This window comes from Lepus europaeus, chromosome 2 (genome assembly GCF_033115175.1).
Source record: "Lepus europaeus isolate LE1 chromosome 2, mLepTim1.pri, whole genome shotgun sequence".
Classification (NCBI taxonomy): Eukaryota; Metazoa; Chordata; class Mammalia; order Lagomorpha; family Leporidae; genus Lepus; species Lepus europaeus.
In genome coordinates, this window is record NC_084828.1 from 84,088,483 (window position 1) to 84,111,499 (window position 23,017).

Below are 23,017 nucleotides of genomic sequence, written 5' to 3' on the forward strand. Positions count from 1 at the left end.
AAACACCATCAGCAAGGAAATAGGTAAATACAGGTACAATTTCAAGTAAAGATGTGATAAGGATATAACGAAGCAGCTAACGTGCTGTCTTGGAAAGGCCAGAAAGGCGTTTTAAAGAAAAGCATTTGAGCAGGGAGGGGTGAGGGAGGCAGCTGTGTGGAGTTCCAAGGGGAAAGCACTAAAGAAGAGCAGAGGCTCAGACCCACGGTGGAACTGGAACCCCGAACCTGATAAAAGGGTGATATATTCCTCGCATGGCCGGAATATTCAAGACCCGGGGTTGTGGTGGCTTTAATATTTCTAAGGCCCAGTGCTCCTAGCTTCACCCTGTTCACAAATTTGCAAATGAATTTTCTCCTGGAATCTAGGTCTATGTCAAAGGTGCTGCCTTGTCTACAGGTTTCGGGGCTGGAGGCAGCCGTGCCTGGATCCCATGGACTGGGCAGATTGCTGGAAAATGCAGAGCACCAGCGGGGGCAAGCTCATTCTGCTACCAATCAGCGTGCGCTTCCTCTGCTCCTCTCTCCCAGGTTTCTTCCTTATTTCATGCCTCAGTTCAGCTGCTTTAGCCTGTGGACGCCCCTGACCTGGGGAGGCTCCGAGTGGAGACTGCTCACCGCCCTCTCCCATCACCTGTGTGCAGACAAGAGTGTGGGACGGAGCGCGGAAGGCAGCCCCGGGAAGTGGCGTGGGGTCAAGCTCGTGGGAGTCAGACCATGAGAACAACACACACCAGAAATCTTCTGGGGTCAGAACAGCTCCACGAGGACAGGATGCACTTGGAGTGAGGCTTGCCCTCTTCGGCCTGTGGCTGGGTTACTGCAGTTCATTGGCAAACTTGTTTGGAATTTGCAAAGCCTCCAGAGCCAGCCTCGGGGCGTTTGTGCCTCTTGGCTCCCTCACAGCTGCTTTGTTACCGTCAGTTTAATAATCACACTCTGGGGGCTGGCGCCATGGCTCAGTAGGTTAATCTTTTTTTTTTTTTTTTAACAGGCAGAGTGGACAGTGAGAGAGAGGGACAGAGAGAAAGGACTTCCTTTTTCCGTTGATTCACCCCACAATGGGCGCTGCGGCCGGCGCACCATGCTGATCCGAAGCCAGGAGCCAGGTGCTTCTCCTGGTCTCCCATGCGGGTACAGGGACCCAAGCACTTGGGCCATCCTCCACTGCCTTCCCAGGCCACAGCAGAAAGCTGGCCTGGAAGAGGAGCAGCCGGCACTAGAACCCGGAGTGCCAGCGCCACAGGCGGGGGATTAGCCTATTGAGCCACGGTGCCGGCCTTAGTAGGTTAATCTTTCGCCTGCGGCGCTGGCATCACATATGGACACTGGTTCTAGTCCTGGCTGCTCCACTTCTGATCCAGCTCTCTGTTATGGCCTGGGAAAGCAGTAGAAGATGGCCCAAGTCCTTGGGTCCCTGCACCCACATGGGGGACCATAAGAAGAACCTGGCTCCTGGCTTTGGATAGGCACAGCTCCAGCCCTTGCAGCCATTTGGGGAGTGGAACAGCAGATGGAAGGCCTCTCTCTCTGTCTCTCCCTCTCACTGTCTGTAACTCTGTCTCTCAAAGAAATAAATAAAAATCTTAAAATAAAATAACCACACTCTGGGTTGCTCAACCACCGGCCATCCCAGCAGACCCACCAAGTGCAGACCAGGGAGCCCAGGATTTGCATTTCAGTTCCACGTAAACAACTTCACCTGAAGACAACTCAGTGGGCCCTCCTGGTACGGAGGCTGAGGAGCGCCTTCCCCACTGCCCTCCTTCCTCGCCCACTCTCTGGCTCGCTCCCTCCTTGCCCATGGTGAGTGCATGGCTGGAAAGGACACGGGGACCCAGGGAATCTTGGGGCTTCCCAGGAGCCACAGCCCTGGAGAGCGCTGACGCTTTGGGAGTTGGAGCGCAGCTGGTGGGCTTCAGACACCAGGACGCCGGCAGAGCGGGGCAGGTGGCCAGGGTTTGATGGTCGCCCAGCTGTCTGGGCCTCCCCTAGCCTCCCTTCTGCCTCCCCTTCCCTGCCTGTGTCCCGGCTCCTCCAGACCAGGTAGCACATGCACAGGACTTTCAAGGGGCCAGAAAGAAGATGCAGCTGGGGCCTGGCAGAAGGGGGCCAGGCCAAGGCCAAGGCCACATGATCATCAGCCTGGGCCTCACACACTCAGGCCTTGACCCCAGACCTGCCCTCTTCCCATGGGTCTAGTGGGAGGAGGACGCTGAGCTCCCAGGAGAGGCTGGTGGATCCACTCCCTTGGTGTGGACAATAACGTGGTAATGGCCTCTTGGGATACCCACGCTGAAATAAGACAGAGCTTATGTGCCCATTGGCGGTCACATCATTGTGCGGACAGCACAAGCTACCTGGTCCCCGAGGTCTCAGGAGACCTGAGCCAGGCCTGGCCACCCAGTGCCTGTGTCCAGTCCCCTGAGCCTTCCTTCCGCTGCTGCCCACGGGTGGCCATTCACAACATGGCGTGTGCCTAACACACTAGCACAGTTAACACAGGACCTCTCTGAAATATCGGATACCCGGGACAGAGGGGTCCTTACTTGTACCACGAGCAGTTAGGCTGTGTCACCTAGGCCGGGATGCTTACCACGTGCCTTGAGGCAGCCCCTTCGGCAGTCCCCCCTGCTGGCTGCTGAAGTGGATCTGGGACACGCCCTGCACTCATCCACCTGCTAGTCTCTGGTCCTTCAGTATACCTGTGCTCTGCGGGAAGTTCTCACGCGTCAGCACCTACTCTGCCCTGGGTGAATTGTAGCCCCCCCCCCCCCAGAAGCCCCCCCCCCCAGAAGTGATGGGCTGCCTAGCACATGGAGCTGGGAGGGTCCTGAAGGCACAGAAAGAGGAGCCACCGGAGCCACCTTTTGCTTTCTGGGCTCGCAGAGCTGGTACCTCCCTTCCATGTGCAGCTCAGGCGGGGACAGAAGTGACCATCTCTACCGCACAAAGAGGACTCTGAGGCTTAGAGAAGCCAAGGGCTTGCTCAGGACACCACAGCAAAGCAGCTCTGGTTCCTACTCCTCTCTGCTAACTGAGCCCCACTCTGGTCCATGAACCACATGGGGTGGAGTCCAGATTCTGTATTAGAAAAGGGAACTGTTGACTGTTCATTTACAGAAAATGAAAAATAAATACCAGCTGTTTGAAAACATTCTGCAACTCATCTTGCTGGAATTTAAAAGTGCATCTGACTGGAAAAAATTAAATCAGAGAAGTCCACGTAGCAAAAAATATGTTTTGAATGAAAATGTGCTTTCTCTCTCTGTCTCATTTACACACACACACACACACACACACACAATAACTCCTTGTTTCTTCTTCGGAGAGCAGCTGTGAAGGAAACCGGGGGCAGGGGAACGGACACAACATCCATCTGTGTTTCATACAGAGCTAGGCTTTTAGGCCAGCTCTCTGAACTGTAGGGGGTGTGGCATGCATGAAGATTAAGGCCTAATGACCCAATGAAGCTTATAAATAACGTGGGAGAAGCCAGTCACCAAGAGAGCTATCTCACGTCGGATGAATTCGTGGACATCACCTTCTTCTTGGTGAAAAAAAAAAAGGTATGTACCATAGTTAAGTTTTCATTTATGATAAATAATGCTTAAAATAGAAGCAGTCGTGATCTTCCGTTGTTCCCTTTCAACTAAAAATCAGAACCACCGATTGAGGGCCTATGCAGTAGCTTTATGAACTTGGTCTCACTTTGTCTTCAAACTAACATACAAGGTAGGTATTATTAGTGCTGTTTTTCAGGTGGCAATACTGAGGCACAGCTGCGATAAGCATCAGGCCTAAGACAAGCCCAAAGTCAATGTTGACTCACCCCAAGCCTTCTGTTTATGCTATGCATTCCCCCTTGTGAATGAAACAATGAGATAATTTTCCACGCACCAGTACCGCACTAGATGAGTTCTCATGGAGTTATCCAACTGTGCATTACAGTGAAATTAAGTGAAACCTGGAACTAACTGTGGGAATAGAAAATGCACTTCACAATATGGCATAGAACTATTTCCTTCCAAAGATATGTTTCTTGTTGGAGTCGGTGGCCAAGTGGGTTTTTTTTTTAAAGATGTATTTACTTGTGGCAACATGTTTTATTTTGTATGTGCAACCTTAAAATCTGCAGCTCCCAGAGATACAGGGCTGTGTCCACAGAAACCCCCACGCACCAAGAGCAAGGGCTCTTGAAAGAGCTGAGCTTAAATTCTGGTTTGTTTCCCGAAGGGGAGGAACCGGGGCCATTATCTCCATTAGGACAAAGAGAATACCTGCAGAGAACACTTCTAGATGAAGTGTTGTAGAGACTCGGGGCAGAGCACACTTAAAACACTAATGCCAAGGCCTCTCCGTGAGGAAGATCAATGGGCGTGTGCAGAGATTCGCAGGCAGTGCCTGGTCCAAGATAGATGCAGTGTTGCCATAGTGGAATTACTTTTTAGTTATTTAATATTCAATTTAAAATAATATCCAATACATTCTATCTGTTTTTTAAAGTATTTAAAGCTCTCATGTGGACAAGAAAAATGTAAGTGTCGTATGTAATCCATATGTCATCCAAGGTCATAGGCACACCTTAATAACACGCTCGGTAAGTGCTGGGTGACCGCCACGGAAGGGGAATTGGAAAATGCTGCCCATGCTATCGATCCTGCATCTCACAAGGAGCTCTGACCATGGGAACTAAGCTACTGCAGCCAGGAGGTATCTTTGGGAGATGTGCAATCAGGGGGATTAGTCTTGTTCTGAAATCCTCCCACAGAGCTAAAGAATATGTTCCAGCCCACCAGGAACACTTTGTAATAAGACATTTGTCAGAATCAGATGGAGAATTGCCTTTTGTTCTAACTGTCACGTGTTGACGCCACACTCGTCTCGGGTCACAGAGGCAGGTGCTCATGGAAAGACGGCACAGGAGCGTGCACAGGAGGAAGCCCGGGGCCGAGGCCAGAGTCACAGCTTCTCCCCTCGAGGCCTCAGTTTCCCCATCCGCACACTTGGAAGAAGGGGGGCTGGCTAGGTGCCCTCCAAGGCCCTGTCCATGTTGGGGGGAGTCCTGCAGAACGTGCATAGAGTGGCCACCCTCTGCAGTTAGATTCTCTGTACAGGGCATTTGGCTTGGGCCTTCCGAGATGAGCCGCCAAGGTTCTGAGAATCTCTTGAAAATGAACACAGATTTCTGTGGGCTTGGGTTGCATTCCTGCAAACCCACCATCCCTGAAAAGGTTAAAAGACAGGCGGTGTTTACTTGGTGGTGGGAGCGGATGGGGAAAAGGAGACTCCCAGAGGAAGCAAGGTGGTGCCAGGCAGACTCCACTGGGGGGTGGGGGGGGTGAGGGGGGGGTGGTGGTGGTGGTGTCTGCAACCACCCCTCCCCCCACCAGCCGCAGCTGGTAGCTTTCCCTCATTACATAACCGTTCTTTTGAAAACCAGGCAAGGAAGCCTCCAGAAGACAAGCTATTGATTATTAAAGTTATCTGGAGGCTTCGAGGCGTGTAATAAAGTGGTTATAATTATGCCTGTTATGACACAGCCTTTTAAATGCTCAGAGCTGAGAACACTGTGCGTGCGTTGACTCAGTCGGCCTCATCCAGGGAGAGGCAAGGAGCTGGAAATAGCTCAGGGCAGCTACCGGCTAAGCAGCCACAAGGAAGGGAGGAAGCAGGGAGTTCAAGGCCAGCAAGTGGGGGGAGGGAGGGAGGTTGGGGGCAGGGTGTGATCTCCCACCCCTCAGGACCCTCCGGTTGGAACCTTTGGCTGCACAATTACCCATCAGCTGAAGGTCCTTCCCTGGTTAAATGCCCAGTGTCTATGAAAAATACCCTGAATAGAATGTCAAAAACAGAAGGAAATTCGGGAAATGCAGTAGTGCAATCCTCTGTAGCTGCTTTTCAACAACAACTAGGGATCCCGGAGCACTGTCAGACTGAAGTGCTAGGTCATCTCATGGGCTGCTCATAGCTATGAGTGTTAGTCCCACTTCACAGACAGACACTAAGGCACAGATAGACCCAGGACACCTACTGTGCAGCACAGCCAGAACTCAAGCCCTTTCGGGGTGACCCTGGAGGTCCCCCCCCAAACACACACGCCCCGCTCCCTGTGGAGGTCCCAGGCCCACTCTCAGGCTGGCCAACAGGGAGACCTAAGACGTTACACCCTGCACGTGATTTTTTGTTTAGCTTTTCCCTTTCATGGCTTGCTGGAAGGCTTCTCTCTCCCCCTTTGCCTGCCGCGCCCCCACGCCGTTTCTGTTCCTTTCTGAGTGTGACACTCCAGGGTCCCGGGGCGGGGGGGGTGAATCCGAGGAGACCCCCCACCCTGGAGAAAGACCTAATAAATTAGGATGGGGGTGGGTTAGCGAAATCCGCGCTAACCCCTGGCGGAGCGCGCCGGAGGGGAGGCGACGGCGCTGCAGAGGACGGCCTGACGGCGGCGCTGTTAACCGGCGTCCCCAGAGAAGGACGGGTCCCCACGGCTGAGGGGCGGGGGCGGGGCTGCGCGGCCTCAGCAGGCTCACAACTCCAGCGGCTTTGTTTCCTCTGCAGCTCCAGGTTCCGGTGCAGCCGCCGGCCCCCAGATGGCGCCCACGCTGCTGCTGCTGCTCCCGGCGCTGGCCGGCCTGATCTCCGTGGCGCAGGGGCAGGCGTTCCACCTGGGCAGGTGCCCCACCCCTCCCGTGCAGGAGAACTTTGACGTGCACAAGGTGTGGTCACAGGCTACCGTGTCTCTTTCTTGCACAAGCATCCTGGTACAATTCTCTCTCACGTCCCCCCAAGCCTGGGGACATGCACTTACCTTGTTTGGGGTCTCCAGACCCTGCGGTGAGGACTGAGGGCAGAGGGTGTGTGGGAGGCGGCCCGGGTGCGGCCGGGAAGGTGAGAGGGTGAGGCCGGGAAGCCCTAAGGGAGCCCGGGTGGGGAATCTGCTGAGCAAGCAAGCGAGTGCAGTGCAGCTCCTAGGGCCCTCGCGGGGGCCAGCAGGCCTCTGGCTGAGCTCAGGTGGGAAACCTGCAGAGGGTGGGAATGGCCCCCGGTGGCAGAGGTGTGGGCTGCAGGGATACGGGAGAGGGCACTAACACCCCCTGCTGCAGGTCTGTCACCCCCTAAACACCGTCCCCAGGTGGGGCTGCCGCCAACCTGCCCAGGGCTGCTTTGCAAATATCAACGTCACCAGCTCCCCCCAAAATGACCTTTTTCCTTGGGCTGGAGGGAGAGGAGGAAGCAGCACATAGGGGCAGCTACTGGACGGCATCACTCAGAGATCCCACGGCTGCTGACTCAGGCCTGCGGTCTCACCCTTAAGACATGTCCTCATTAGAAGGGTTCCTTTTTATTTGTGTTTATTTTTATGTATTTGAAAGAGGGAGAGAGATCACTTTGCAAGTGCCCACAACAACCAGGGCTGGACCAGGCCAAAGTCAGGAGTCTGGAATTCCATCCAGGTCTCTCGGGGCTGTGGCAGGGGCACACACACTGTTTTCCAAAGACTGTACCATTTGACATTCCAACCAACAATGTGCAATTCCAGTTTTTCCATATATTTTCTAACAATGGTTATTGTTGTCTTTTTGATTATAACCAATTGTAGTGGTTGTGAAGTGGTATCTCACTGTGGGTTCGATTTCTATTTCTATAATGGCTGATGATGATAAGCATCTTTCGGTGTGTATATTGACCACTTGTATATCTTCTATCCGAATCCTTTGCCCATCTTTTTCCATTTTTAAAAAAGAATTATCTTAATTATTTAAAAGGCAGAGTTACAAAGAGGGAGAGAGGGAGACAGATCTTCAATCTGCTGGTTCATCCCCATATGGCCATAATGGCCCAGGTTGGACCAAGATGAAGCCAAGGGGCAGGAGCCTGGAAATCCGTCCAGGTCTCTCACGTGAGTGGCAGGAACCATGTACTTGGGCAGTCTTCTGCTGCTTTCCCAGGTGCATTAGCAAGGAGCTGGATTGGAAGTAGAGCAGCCAGGACAGGACTTGGCATCATATGGTATGCCACCATCACAAGCAGTAGCTTTACCTACTGTACCACAGCGCTGCCCGTCTTTTAATTGGGCAATTTATCCTTTTATTATTGAGATGTAAGAGTTCTTTCTATATTCTGGATTCTATAACTGGACTCTCTATCTGTGGCACAAGCAGCAGCTTATCCCATTGGCTACACCAGGCGCTGGTCCTGAGTTCAGTGGCTTTCACTGAGGGTTGTCCTCAGTAAACAAGTGGGGAGTGTACAATCAGAAACACAGGTATACATTTGTGATTGAGACAGTCCTGCCTTTGTTTTCTCTCTTTCAAAGTTCTGAGCTTTTGAAGGTGTTTCTCTTTGCTTTGTTGAATAAATACATCTTTAAATGTATATACTAATTTCAACTAACATTTTGACTAGGGAAATATATTCACATGGTTCAAAATTCTAGAGGTCCAGAACAACCCTCCCACCTCTGTAACTCAGTTTCCCTCCCCAGTAGCAACCAGCAATCAACAAATTGTGTATCTTTCAGGAGATAACGTATACATGCACAAATGTGTAATATTGTGGTAGGCATGACAGTGGTTTCCAAAGATGTCCATGCTCTGACCCCTGGAATCTGTGGATATATTTCTTTTTGTGAAAAGAGAGATTTTGTGCATGTGATTAAAGATATGCACCTTCAGATGCCACACTAGCCTGGATTATCTGGGTGGGCCCAGTGTGACCCTTAAATAACTCCAGAAATGTAGAGAATCTTTCCTGGCTGTGCTCAGAGATGTGTGATGCTGGACTGATCAGAGACATGCAGTGTGAGAAAGCTTTGACCTGGTTTCGCTGGCTTCGAAAATGAAGAAGGGGGTGGCAGGCCAAGGGAAGCAGGCAGCCCCCGGGACCCAAACAGACAAGAGAGCCCAGCTCAGTGAGCCCCCAGCAAGGAGCACAGCCAGTGCCTTGATTTTTGCCCTGTGAGCCCTGGGTCAGGGTTCTGACCGATGGAACTATAAGATAAGGGATCCATAGTGCTTTACATCTGTGGTAATTTGTTGTAACAGCAATAGAAACTTAATATAACAACCTTTCCCTCCATTTTTTACACAAAAGGTAATCTGCTACAGATGCTATTTTGTGCTGGGCTTTTTTCATGAACTATGTCTTAGAGCTGATTGCACGTCTGTCTTTTAAAGAGGATGCCTGCAACTCTATGGCAGAGATGTGCTGGCATATATGTACCGGCCCCCTCCTGATCTCACTTAGGTGGCTTTCACTTTTACGCTCACCAGCAGTACTGCGACAAATAACCTCATTTCTTATATCGGGATGCATTCTCAGAAGCGAAGCTTCTGGGCCAAACAGCATACATATTTTTAGCCTTGCTGGGTGTTGCCAAGCTGCCCTCTTCAGAGGTTGTAAATTGGTATGGTCTGCATGCCAGGCCTGCACGGAAGGAAGCATGAGGGTGCCCTTCCCCCACCCCACCCCCCAACACAGTGGCAGCTTCCTTCCAGGTAACTCCACATATCTGAAGCTGCGGCCTGAGAGCAAGCCCCCAGCGGAGGGGTGGCACAGGACTCGCCATCCTGATCATCTGGGTTATAACGCACTTACGGAGAGCTCCCTGTGCAGGGTCGTAGGGGGAAACCTGCACACAGCGCACACATGTGGCTTTGCAGACATCCCAAAGTCGCCTTGTCGAATCATAAAACGCGTGAGATGAAAGGTGCCTCAACGCCATCCAGGCCAACCCCTTCCTTTTACAGAGGCTGGGATTTCACACAGATTTTGGCTGAAAGGGACACTGAGAACATCTCTAAAGAAAGAGCCCTTTAGGATTAGAATGTGGCATTCATTCACCCGGTGCCCGCACAGCCGGTTCACAGATGGGCCATCCCCTCGGTGTCTTGCTCGCTGGCCGCGGGGAACAAAGCAGCCCATTCTGCCTGGTTTCCCCCGGGGAAGGGCTCTGCTTCTGAGAGACCACAATGGGGAAGAGTCTGCAGGTCCCCGGCCAGCACGGGGCTCGGCTCTGCTTCTTGTTGTCTCTGCAGTATCTCGGACGATGGTACGAAATTGAGAAGATCCCGGTGAGCTTTGAGAAAGGAAACTGCATCCAGGCCAACTACTCGCTGATGGAGAACGGAAACATCAAAGTGCTGAATCAGGAGGTGAGGTGAGTGGCCGGCGGCGTCCCGGAGGGCGTCCAGGGCCGAGGCGCACACCACGGGGTCTCCAGTGCTGCTCATTGTGGCCACCGAGACGATCCTGTGCAGGCAGGCACTGTGGGGACCAGAGCCCACTCCCTCATTTCCATACTCACTTGCTGAGCACCTTCTGTATACCAGACCCTGATGGTGACCCAGACTGACAGGTGCCTGCTATCATAGCAGATAGATAACTCTGTTCGCAAAGGACTCCAGGGAGCGTCTTGTGTGACCTAAACCAGGACAGAAGCCCCTCCCGCACCAGTGACTGACAGGGGACGCCCAGCCTTGCTGGATACTTCGGGAACTGGGGGTTCATTGCCTTCCATAACAGGTGACCTCATCTGCAGGTGGCTTTACTTATTTTTTTTTTCCAAGCAAGAGCCAAATAGATGTGCACTCACACTCTGGGTTGTATAACAGGATGTCCTCCCAAAGTGCAAATTTCCATTACGGAGGGCTTCTAACAGTAACATACGAGCCAACCATCTACACCCTGGCAAGCAGATGCCAATTTTTAAAAAGTCTGTGCAAGAGCGCCTTCCTCCCTACCCTCCTCCAACAAAGATCTCAGCAACAATAACCGGCCTTTACGCCCTTCTTGTGGGCCAGGCATCACTCTCCCTTTGTGTGTGTGCATGTGTGCATGATACACATCAATTTAATCCCCACAACCACCCTGCGGTAGGTACTATTACTAACACTTTTTTTTTTCTGTTCTGTTAAGATTGATTTATTTATTTGAGAGGTAGAGTTACAGACAGAGAGAGGGAGAAACAGAGAGAGAGAGAGAGAGAGAGAGAGGTCTTTCATCTGCTGGTTCACTGTCCAAAATGGCCGCAACAGCCGGTGCTGGGCCAATCTGAAGCCGGGAGCCAGGAAGGAGCCTCTTCTGAGTCTCCCATGCAGGTGCAGGGGCCAAGGACTTGGGCCATCTTTTACTGCTTTCTCAGGCCATAGCAAGAGAGCTAGATCAGAAGTGGAGCAGCTGGGACTCGAACTAGTGCCCATATGGGATGCCGACACCACAGGCGGAGGCTTAACCTACTACGCCACAGTGCTGGTGCCTACTAACATTTTTAAAGACCAGGAAACAAATGAAAGGCTGGGGTAGAGGGGTGTCCTTCCTGTTCCCTACAGGATCTGGGAACTGTGTTGAACTCCAAGGAGATCCTGCCTGGCCTGCCCAGTCCACGAGAGGCTCTCTGTGGCCCCTTGGAGCCTTCCTGTGAGCCACACCCCAGTGGGTGGCAACCAGGCCCCCACACACACCAGAGAAGCAACTAAAGGCCTTGTGGACCTCCAGAGAAAAACCCAGCTCAGTTCAGACCCCCAGGGAAGGGCTGCAGGTGCCCAGACAGATTCCCCAGAAGATCTCATAAGAGTTTGATGGGCCACAGCTACCACGACCCCAGTGTACATAGTTAGTCCCATTCTAAGAACAAGGGCCAGATGGTGACACAGTCCTTGAAGCCCAGGAAGTCCCTCCCCTGCCCCCACCTCTCCGGGGGAGCTGGCCAGGAGTCCTCTTTCACCGTGTCCCAAGTGTTAGGTTGCTCTGCCTCCAGGCTTACTCTGGTTTCAGACCCTGGGGCACTTGGAAAAAAGTTTGTTAGTTCAGGAAAATGGTATAGTTTGTCCTTCTAGAAGGATTGCAGAAGGAGTGGGGGGCACAGCAGGGGGCTAAGCTGGAACTTTCTCTCTTGTCCAGTGCAGCCTCTGAGGCCCGACACAGCTGGTGTAGGGCTGGGAGAGGAAGGGCTCAGGTTCTAGAATTAGGCTGCCTGGTCTCAAATCCTAGTTCTGCCTCTTCTTCTGTGATCTTAGATTAAATGTAACAATTCTCTAGGCCTCAGTTTTCCCCACCTGTAAAATGGCGGTGATAGTAGAATCCACCTCCACAGAGCTGTTTGAGCGTTAACTGAGGTAATACACGTGAAGCCCTCAGCAAACAGGGTCCTGTGTATAATAATCATTGAGTAAGTATTGCCTGTTGTTGGGAATCTGCTGCTACCCTTGAAAATACAAATGTGTTTTCCCCATGAACATGGTGTGAGTTTGTGATCAGAGCGAGGTTTTTTAAAAACAGTTCTGGAAAATAATGCAGGTGACAATGGGCAGAGCCTGGCTTGTTTCTAAGTTACCATGTGCAGACAGAAACCCTGGGTCTTCCACAGCTCTCTGAGTTCTAGGTGAGAGGACAAGGCAAGGTTCCAGGCCTGCCTGGTAATAAACAGAAGATGCGGCCAGGAGTGGGAGCGCCTGCTTCCCCACCTCCCGGCCCTGCTACCACCGTCTGGTTTCTAGGCCATCCAGCACCACTAAGCACAGCACTAACCTAGCGACTTCCTAACATGGACGATTTATCCAGTTTTTGTTTGCCTATGCCGTTTGAGGATGGAAGAGCAGGCAGCTCCTCCACAAGTCTGCTAGGAAGAGCATCACATCGCAATACCTGAGCGCTCACCCTTCACTGCCCCTCTCCAGACCTGTCCTCCCTCTCCTGGGCTCGTGGGATGGTTGGGACTTATCCAGAAATTTGACTAGGTCCTTTTGAGAGGCTGTAGATGTTTTATCCAATCTAAGGCCATCGCTGCCAGGATACGCGACCATCTCGTGTAGCACGAAGACAGAGAAGGCCCTGCCCACGGTGTGCGGTGGAATCAAATGGAAGGTGCACATTTCTGTACATTTCATGTCCCTGAGATCTGGGTGCAGCTGATTATCACTGAGATAAGGTGAATGTCTCCTCACACTGCCTGTGTTGAAAGCCCCCATGCTTAGATGCTTGCTGAGCTGGAAGGAGCCTCAGGGCTCAGGCCCCTGGCTGGGGCAGATGTCACCGAGGTCCCAAGCCGGGGAAGGCTTGTGGATCTCCAGACTCTCTATTTCGCATTATTTTCGGTTGTCAAATCAGTCCTTGTTCGTTCCTTTGGCCCCTTCTCATTCTTTAAAGCTTTTGTTTGTTCAAAAGAGAGAAAAGAGGGCCGGTGTGTAGTGCAGCATGTTGTCACTTGCGAGGCTGGCATCCCATATGAGAGTACCGGTGTGAGGCCCAGCTGCTCTACTTCCAACATGGCTTGCTACTAATGCACCTGAGAAAGCAGTGGAGGACAGCCCAAATACTTGTGCCCCGGCCACCCATGTGGGAGACCGGGATAGAGTTCCTGGTTCCTGGCTTCCGCCTGGCCCAGTCCTAGCTGTTGCAGCCACTTGAGGCAGAGATGGGCAACCTTTTCCTGCCAAGAGCCATTTGGATATTCATAACACCATTTGCAGGCCATAAGAAATTACCAACTTAAAAACTGGCCTGCTATACATTTATTGAATCTCAAGTCCAGCCTGTGGTTGCCTTGGCAGGGCCAAATCAAGTGATTCCACAAGTCTTATACAGCCCGCAGACTGGACATTCCCTACGCCTGACTAGGGAGTGAGCAGGTGGTAGGAAGATAGCTCTCTCTCTCTCTGTTTCTCTGTTTTTGTCTGTTTCCCTCTCTCTGTCTCGGTCTTGCAATCTTTGTTACTCTGCTTTTCAAGTAAATCTTAGAGATGGAGAGAGAGAGAGAGAGGAATGAGAGAGAAGAGTGCACAGCTCCCATTTGCTGATTCAAATGACAACAACACCCACAGCTGGGCTGGGTCAAAACAGGAGCTCGGAGCTCTTCCAGAGTGGCAGGAATTCAATCACTTGAGCCATTGCCACCTCTCCCAGGGTCTGTGTTAGCAGGAAGCTGGAGTCAGGAGCCGGAGCCAGGCATCAAATCCAGGTGCTCCAATGGGGGACAGTGGTGCCCTAACCACTAGGCTAAATGCCCACCTCTCTTCTAATTTATTTATTTTTTTAGATTTTATTTCTTTATTTGAGAGGCAGAGTTATAGACACACAGAGAAAGAGACAGATAGAAAGGTCTTCCATCTGCTGGTTCACTCCCCAGATGGCTACAATGGCTGGAGCTGCACTGATCTGAAGCTAGGAGCCAGGAGCTTCTTCTGGGTATCCCACGCGCGTGCAGGGGCCCAAGCACATGGGCCATCCTCCACTGCTTTCCCAGGCCATAGCAGAGAGCTGGATTGGAAGTGGAGCAGCCAGGACTCAAACTGGTGCCCATATGGGATGCCCACTATGCCACAGTGTTGGCCCCCTTCTACGTTTTAAAGTAAAGTTTCTTTGTGTGTTGGGTTGTTTCGTTGCTTTTCCTTTTATCTTTTACTTTCTCTTTGGAGCCTGGGAGCAGGAAATGACCTTGTAGGCCATTATGGATTTGTGAAAGGGCAAGGGCCTCACAACACATACAATCCTGGAACATTTGTTGCTTATCAGTCTGTAACTCCCTTCCTCCACCTGGTCTCAGAGTCCATCACTAAGCAAAGAGCAGGGAACGGAGCCAGGGTCTAGGCTGCCTTTGGGAGCCTCTCAGGGCAGAAATCACAGTGTTAGCTACCAGGGCCCCTAGTGTCTTTTGCCTTTCTTCTTACACATTCAACACAGTACAGGACACTTCACCTCTTGTCACCAGAATGGGTGGGGATTTCTCCCAGCCAAAAATCGGTTCTCCAGCAGGCACCAGCTGGGAATGCTGTCATTCAGTTCCGACACTCCCCACCTGGGGATAGTGTCAGATCCGCAGGTGAACAGTTTGGTTCCACAAGGCCGTCCCCTCTTTAAATGTCAGCTGCAAGCCCCCGAGTGTGGCCTGGGCTTTTGACTGACCATCTACCAACTGGAGTTCCCACGGCCCCTTCCTCTGTTAAATCAATGTCCTGGAGCAGCTCACAGAACTTAGATTTGCCCATGTATTGTAAAATACATTGCAGAGGATATGGATGGAGGGCAGAGTCTGTGGGAAGGGACGTGGGGGCTTCCACATCCTTCCCAGGCACAACACCCTTCACACGCTTCCACGAGCTCACAATCTGGAAGCACCTGAACCCCCGTTCTCGAGGGTTTTTATGGAGGCTTCATGATGTGGCAATGACTAAATCAGTGGCGATTGGTGATCAGTCCCCACTCTCTTCCCTGGAGCTGAAAATCCCAGCCCTCTAATCATGCCTTGACCTTCCCGGCCATCAGCTCCATCCTGAAGATATGAAGGGGTCCCCAGCCACCTGTCTTCTCATTGGCACATAACAGACACTCATCACTCTGGACGTTCTGAGAGATTTAGGAGCTGTGTGCCAGGAACTGGGGGCAGAGACTAAATAAATATTTATGATATCACCATGTCACACATTCATTCTTGGCTTTCCAGGAGTTCAGGTTGATTTTTAATTTTGTTTTTGTTGTTGTTTTGTTTGAACTCATCACAGACCTGATGGAACTGTGAATCAAATTGAAGGCCAAGCCACCCAGAGCAACCTCACAGAGCCCGCCAAGTTGGGAGTGAAGTTTTTCCAGTGTGAGTATCCACACCTAGCGTGAGGTTTCGAGGATGGGAGATAAACAGACTGAAGGCTGGAACTGTAGGTTGGAGCATGCCTGTCTCTTGGGAGTGTATCCACAATGATTCAAAACGTAGTCATTTGTTGAGTGCTTCCTGCACTCCCCCACACAGGGCTGGGCACTGGGGATGCTGTGATGAGCAAGGCAGAGCCAGCATTTGTCCTTATGGATCGTACACTCCAGTGTGGGTACTGATAAGTAATCAGCAAGTTTGCCATAAAACTGTGGTCAGCATTTTAGTAGGTGAGGCTCACATGGAAGGGCACAGGCATGAGCAGTCGAAGACCTGATCCAGTCTTGTTTCCCAAAGGAACCCGAGTCCCACCGCCCCCCCACCCCACACACACACACACACTGGTAGAACAGATGGCATGTGCAAAAGCCTGGAGGCAGGAGATAGGAATGAAGGCAAGTGTGAGTCCTGGCTCTGCCACTGTCTAGTCGATGGTTGGAGACCCTGAAAGATACTGCATCACAAGCATTTGCCCTCTGAGATCTGAGCTAACGGAGGAATGGACACAGGCAACAGAGAAAGCACCAAATCTTAGCTTTGTGGCTGGTGTAGATACACTAGCAAATTTAGCTCAGGGCTGTGAGATTTTCTAATGATGGAAACGCTAGGGAGCCCCTCTTCCCACCCACAGGGCAGACACTGAAATCTGCAGCTAGAAGAGCAAGCACTCCCTCCTCCTCCCACTCCCACCCCCGCACTCCCCCACCCCACCCCAGCCAAGTCCCCAGAGTGGGGCAGAGAGGAGGTTCTTATAGACCAAGAAAGGAGCCGGGAAGAGAAAACACAAGGCTGAGGGCAACTGACTTGGCATGTACCAACCAGGATAACTGTGATCCTCTACTGGCTAGCACCTGCTCTGTGAACCATGAGGGCTTTGCTCATGTCTCGATTCTTCATTTTACCAAGAAGGAGGCTGGTGTGCAAGAAAGCTGAGTGATGTGGGCAGGCATTGAACTAACTAGTTGTAGGACTGAGTCTTAAATCCAGGCCCCCACACCCTCAACTGAGCGTTTCTCCCATAACATGAATTAGGGGAAGGTATTACAATGCAGGTTGCATGTTATGTGCACAATCTTCTTAGGGAAACCTGGGACAGGCATTAAAAGAGAGACAGGGGCTGTTGGCTGGGGAGGTCTAGAAGGGAGAGATTTATTCGAGTTGGAGGGACTGGTTGTTTTCTCTGGGCCTTGAAGGGTATAAGGAATATTATGGGGATGGGTGTTCCAAGTGGAGGGGATGGCATAGGAGAAGGGCTGGATAAAGAACCTGGTTCATGAGAGGGTGTATGGAATAGGAAGTTAGGGAGGGCCTTGAATCCCATGTTAGTCTGGAAGTTCTTCTGGAAGCAATAGGAGACTACATCTTCTAATAAAGAGAGAGATGGAACCCTTCCATGCTTAAGAGGAGATATCTGTGTGTATTTTTGAGAGCTGGACCCTGTGAGAGGAAGCAGAGTGTTCACGCCTGGGATATGCAGATGGGATGGGATGCTGCTGCTGGAAGGTATCTGTCCAAAATCATTCAGTGCCAAAGAGCTCTCAGCCATCTGAGAATACACAAAACCATTTTAGATTACAGACAGCAGATGAGTGACGGACACAATTCTCTTTCAGGGTGAGTGAGGCAGGCAGGGCACCGACAGTGCTATAAAGGGGAGTCAGAAACTCCACTCAGTCTAGGCATCCATCCACACTCCGCCAGATGTCCTTCTCCTTCCCTATTTATAAGCAGAGAGTCAGGGCAGGAACGGCCCTGGTGGCTGGTCATCTGGGCCAGCCCTCTTGTGTTGTCCTGCACACCAGCTGGGCCCTTGACACCCAGCCAAGCTCTAAGCACTCACACACTGCCCCTTTAGCCAGTGGCTTCTCAGGTCATTCATAAGTGTTGAGTTCTGGTTCTGATCTAATAAGGATTATTTTTGAGTAGAGGAGCTGGGAGACTTAAAAACTGGGAAAGAAAATCACTATAGACTGCATGTGGGCCCAAATCATTTGTGCTTAGAGGATCAACACGCAGCTTTCTCCCACCTGGGGGCAACTTCTACTTAAGTTGGGCTATGGGTTTCCTTGGCTTGGACCTTAGCTGTGGAGGCCAAGTTCACAGTATTTAGATCCAAATGGAGAGGGTAAATCTTCCATCTTCCCTCTTAAGGACACCCTTAATCTTGACTTTTAACACTTTACAGATGTCTGTCAATGAATCTTTTTAAAAAAGATTTATTTATTTATTTGAGAAGCAGAGTTACAGAGAGAGGGGGAGACAGAGAGAGAATGGCTGCAATGGCCAGAGTGGGGCCAATCTGAAGCCAGGATCTAGGAGCTTCCTCTGGGTCTCCCACATGGGTGCAGGGGCCCCAGGACTTGGATCATCTTCCACTGCTTTCCCAGGCCATAGCAGAGAGCTGGATCAGAAGCAGAGCAGCTGGGACTTGAATTGACACCCATGTGGGATGCTGGCACCACAGGTGGATGCTTAAGCTACTATGTCACAGCGCCAGCCCTGATCAATGAATCTTTATAGGCACTTGATGAGTAAGAGCCTCTGACGCTATAACTGGCTTACCATGTTCTTAAGCATGGAAGGATTTTTAAGATTATTCAGGAAGACATAAACAAGGGCAAAAATTCTAGCTTCTGCCTCTTCCATGAGGCAGCTTCTAAAGGAAGTTGAGTGGTTGAGACTCAGAAGGGCTGGGGTTCCTGGCCTTATGTTCTTAACTCCACTTGCCTGAGTGATACCTCCATGGAACCAATGCTAAGTGCAGCCTGTCTGTCAGTCCAGGGGTTCAGCCAAGCTCCCAGTTACCCCAGGAGACCACTGCTACAAGGGACAAGGACCACAACGATGGTTCTTAATTTTGGCTGCCTATTGGCATCACTGATGAGCCTTTTAAAGCACCAACCACCACCACCCCCTCCAAATTCAGGAAAGAGTGGGGAAGATCAGCTTAGTATCTTTCAAAGTCCTTGCACAAGTCCCACACAAAGCCAAGTTAAGTCTAGAAGGAATAGAACTTCCAGAATCCTGAAGATGAGCTTTCTCTCTTGCCCTGGTCCCTCCTAATGCTGCCTGTCTCCCTTCTCAGTGATGCCAACGGCCCCGTACTGGGTCCTGGCCACCGACTACGAGAACTACGCACTCGTGTACTCCTGTACCACAATCATCTGGCTTTTTCACATGGATCACGTTTGGATCTTAGGAAGAAACCGTTATCTCCCTCCAGAAACAGTGACCTATCTGAAGGATATCCTGACTGCCAATAACATCGACATTGAGAAGATGACTGTCACAGATCAGGTGAACTGCCCCGAGCTCCAGTAATGAAGCTCAGAGGGGAAGCTGCACCTGCTCCATGTCACTTCTCTTGCTTTGCTTTCCCCTGCCCCACTCTACCCTTCCTAAGGACAGACCACCCGGCCAAACATGTGTGAATACCAGAAGGGAGGCTTAATGGCAATGGAGCCAATGAAGGGCAGTTGAAGGAAACTTGGCCGCAACACTTAGCCGTGCCCCACTCTGCTGTCTTGCTGGCCTCCTAATAAACTTGTTGCTGACTAGCTGTGCTCACAGTAGACTCTGCTTGGATCAATTATTGTGATTTTTAAATTATAAGCTTTGGTTGTAAACCCTTGACCAATTGTGCTGGAGAAACACTAAGCATTGACCTGTCCTAGTGTCAGGTAGCAAATCCTGTTTCTGGAAGGTGAAAGCCAATGGCAAAGGCATGTTCTGAATCTGGGGGCCCCAGACTGCAGCAGATCCCCATTTAGGAGCAATTACCTGGGGTTTCACAGTCTCTGTTGGGAAGTTTTCCTTGAAGTAGCTTTTACTTTCTCTTCAGGAGGTCTTCACACTCAGGTGACAGAATGATATCATTTTGTAACCACAGACTTCGTGCAACAAGACAACCTAGGAGGGAGACAGTAGGGATTTTTTTTTAAGGCAATGTTTTGTTTTGTTTTTGGCCTTTAATTCAACTGATATTTACCGAGGCCCAACTGCACCCTAGATGCTGAAAACTTCAGAATCCCTGTTCTCCCCAAAGCTCACAGGCTAACGTGGGAGACAAGCTAGTAAAGATGCATTTGGAGTCCAGGATGCCAAGTGCAGGGGTGGGGGCAGGTGGAGTGCGCCAGGGAGCGACAAGGAAGCACCACCTCCTGCCCGACCCAGGTGACCACAGGGCTGCAGTTACGGAGCTGGAGGCATGGTTCCAGTTCCAACCGGCGCTCAGGAACCACCTTGAGTTGTTTTTATTTACATTGTGACTTTAAAAATCAGAAAGACTTTAGAACTACCTCCCTGCAATTTTACTTGGCTCACAGACCATTTATAATCCACTAAGGTCTGGGGAAATAAATAGAAAATTAAGCTATTTTATTAGATTTTTGCTTTTTTAGAGCATGAACATAAAATATTAATTTCCTTGAGCACTTAAGACTCTTTCCTGCTTTATATTAAAGGTTATAAAAATTCCAAGAACTATAGTACATATCATTTCCATTTAACTAAATATGACCTCAAAAATGTAGCTTCCAATTTAAAATTCCAAGAAGCTAAAAAAGAAAAAACAGGCAAAAAGGTGGAAGAGAAGGACAGGTGTTGTGGCACAGAGTGTTAAGCTGTTTGAGACACCCACCTGTATCCCATATTGGAATGCCTATGATCAAGTCTCATCTCTGCTTCTGATCCAGCTTCCTGCTAACAAGCTTGGGAGACAACAGTTGATGTCAAGTGGATTCCTGCTCCTCACATAGGAGACCCGGATGGAGTTCCTTGCTCCTGGCTTTGGATTGGCCAAGCCCCTGCTGTTACAGTCATTTGGCAAATGAGGCAGCAAATGGGAGATCTCTTTGAGTCTCTCCCCCTCTCTCTGCCACTCTACCTTTTAAATAAATAAATACATAAATATTTTTTAAAAGGTGGCAGGGGGTTGCAGAGGAGTGTCTCTTCCAGCCCTGGCTACAGTTGCACCTCTGCATCATCACATGGCCCACTCCAGCACAGGACACCTGGCTCCTCTTCTCACACAGTGACTCCAAAGAGAGTTAAGCTGGCTGTCTGCCCTTTACAACAAGGTGCGAATAAATGGTGATTTCGTTCCTCTTAACAGCTGTGAGGTGAAGTCAGAAACAACAAAGTGACTTCACTTTGCATTTTTAAAAAAGATTTATTTTATTTATTTGAAAGACAGAGTTACAGAGAGAGGTAGAGCCAGAGAGACAGAGGTCTTGATCTGCTGGTTCACTCCTCAAATGGCCATAATAGCCAGAGCTGCGCTGATCAAAAGCCAGGAGCCAGGAGCTTCTTCCAGGTCTCCCACATGGGTACAGGGGCCCAAGAAGTTGGGCCATCTTCTACTGCTTTCCCAGGCCATAGCAGAGAGCTGGATCAGAAGTGGAGCAGCCAGGACTTGAACCGGTGCCCATGTTGGATGCCAGCACTGCAGGCCAGGGCTTTAACCGGCTGCACCACAGCACCAGCCCTCACTTTCCATTTTTTAAAGTGTCTTTTCCAATACACAGGCCTATGTGAATTCATCACTGAATGGGTGGATTGATGGAGGGACTCGAATATTTTAGTAAAGAAGGGAAAGGAACCCATGAAGCAGGTGTCAGACGTAATTGAACCTGAGAAAAAGTTTTGGGAATCCAGAGGGCAGTAGGTAGCTACTAAGCATCTAGGGGAAAACAACAAGTGACCCAGCAGGTAGAGGAAGAGAGGGAAGACGGGAAGTCAATGACAAGCTGAGACAGACAGTAGTCCATAGTATAGCCCCACGTACCCATTGCCAGCTCCAACAGTCAATGCCTCCCCAATCTCGCTTCAGCTGTCACCCGCCGTCCACCCAGTTTTCTTCCTCGAGCAAGTCCCCACAGGTTACATCCTATTACGTGCCCATGGCTGTCTTAGCATAGATCTCTAGCAAATGAGACACTTTTTAAACAAAAAAATTTCAAGGTTCTTGGAGTTGGCATTGTGGCACAGCAAGTTAAGCCACAGTTCGTGACGCCAGCATCCCATATCAAAGTGCTGGTTTGAGTCCTGGCTGCTCTGCTTCCTATCGAGCTCCCTGCTAACAGCCTGGGAAGGAAGTGGATGACAGCCCAAGTGCTGGGGGGGTCCGCACCAATGGCCTTGCTGCCCTGCACACTGGTGTCTGGAGGGTGTGACCCCACCTTCCCAGGCACGCCCACGGACCAAGCTGTGGTCACCTGAGCTAGTGACATCCAACCCACAATCCGAACAGAAGCCTTTGGCTGTTGTGGCCTACCTGGATGGAAACATAAATCAGGATCTGACTTTCAAGAGACTGAAGAGACTGGGAAAACACAGTGGTTAAGACACTGCTTTTGAGGACTAATCCCATGACAGAAGCCTGGTTGAGTCCTGCTTGCATTCCCAATTCCAGCTTCCTACTAACGTACATCCTGGGAGGAAGCAGGTGATGGCTCAAGTACTTGGGTCCCTGTCACCCACCTGTGAGACTCAGATTGGGTTCTGGGCTCCTGGATTCAACCTGGCCCAGCTCTGGCTACTACAGGTGTTTGAGGAATAAGCCAGCAAATGGAAGTGTTCTCTCTTCTTCTTCTTCTTCTTCTTCTTCTTCTTCTTCCTCTTCCTCTTCCTCTTCCTCCTCTTCCTCCTCTTCCTCCTCCTTCCCTCTTCTTCTCTCTTCTTCTTTCTCTTTCAAATAAAATGAAAAATTAAAATAAAAAAGAAGAGAGAGATTGAGAGGATGCTTGAAAGCTCTGAACAGTGAGGTCGTGTGGTTTGTGGTGACCATGATCAGTGACGTGCACCTGCAGTTATGAGAGTGCACGGCAGAAATGCAGAGACTCACTCTCCCACCCTGCCAAGTGCCTGACAGGGCAGCCTCTGTAGCTGATCGCTACCTTAGGTTCCTGTCCTTAGATTTCTGTCAGGTTAGGCACACACACACATGCACACAAAACTTTTCTCCGAGATACTTTAACTTGACTGAGTAAATGTTCCTTGCAACCAAAATAGTCCCAAGACAAAAAGTGTTCACAATATCAAGCTGAGTGAAAAAAAGAATGTAGCATTTTAAGTATGCTGTATTTATAGCAGCTACATGAAGTAATGGCATAAAATCAAAGACTAAAAGAGAACAGAGAAAATGAAAGCAATTAATGTGTTAGGGTGGTGGAATTTGGATGATTTTTTTTTTCACTTTTGCTATTGCTTTTTCTAGTGGGAGCCTTAAAATTTTAGATCCTTAAAGCCTCATTTTAGTTCAATCTGACCCTCTGGGAAGACTAGCCCTCTAAATGCACCTCTTCTTCTAACAACAACCTCAGGTTTTAAGGCCTTTCTGGGGGCCAGCACTGAGGTGTAGTGGGTTAAGCTGCTG

General features: G+C 50.4%; 1 protein-coding gene across 1 annotated transcript; it reads left to right on the top strand.

Annotated features, from left to right (window-relative positions):
- The first annotated feature begins 3,272 nt into the window (after positions 1-3,272).
- APOD (apolipoprotein D) lies at positions 3,273-19,214 on the top strand. The gene is made up of 5 exons (XM_062209876.1): positions 3,273-3,567; positions 6,556-6,715; positions 10,037-10,158; positions 15,497-15,585; positions 18,728-19,214. The coding sequence occupies exons 1-5, from the start codon at positions 3,467-3,469 to the stop codon at positions 18,961-18,963; spliced, it is 708 nt and encodes a 235-aa protein (XP_062065860.1). The 5' UTR covers positions 3,273-3,466; the 3' UTR covers positions 18,964-19,214.
- The last annotated feature ends 3,803 nt before the right edge of the window (positions 19,215-23,017 follow it).

What these genes read in the sequence shown, in the direction of transcription:
- APOD (XM_062209876.1), top strand. Translation starts at nt 3,467, where the DNA reads ATGAAGCTTATAAATAACGTGGGAGAAGCCAGTCACCAAGAGAGCTAT. An exon ending in AGAACTTTGACGTGCACAAG is followed by an intron (nt 6,716 to 10,036) that starts GTGTGGTCACAG and finishes TTGTCTCTGCAG; the next exon opens with TATCTCGGACGATGGTACGA. An exon ending in GGGAGTGAAGTTTTTCCAGT is followed by an intron (nt 15,586 to 18,727) that starts GTGAGTATCCAC and finishes CTCCCTTCTCAG; the next exon opens with TGATGCCAACGGCCCCGTAC.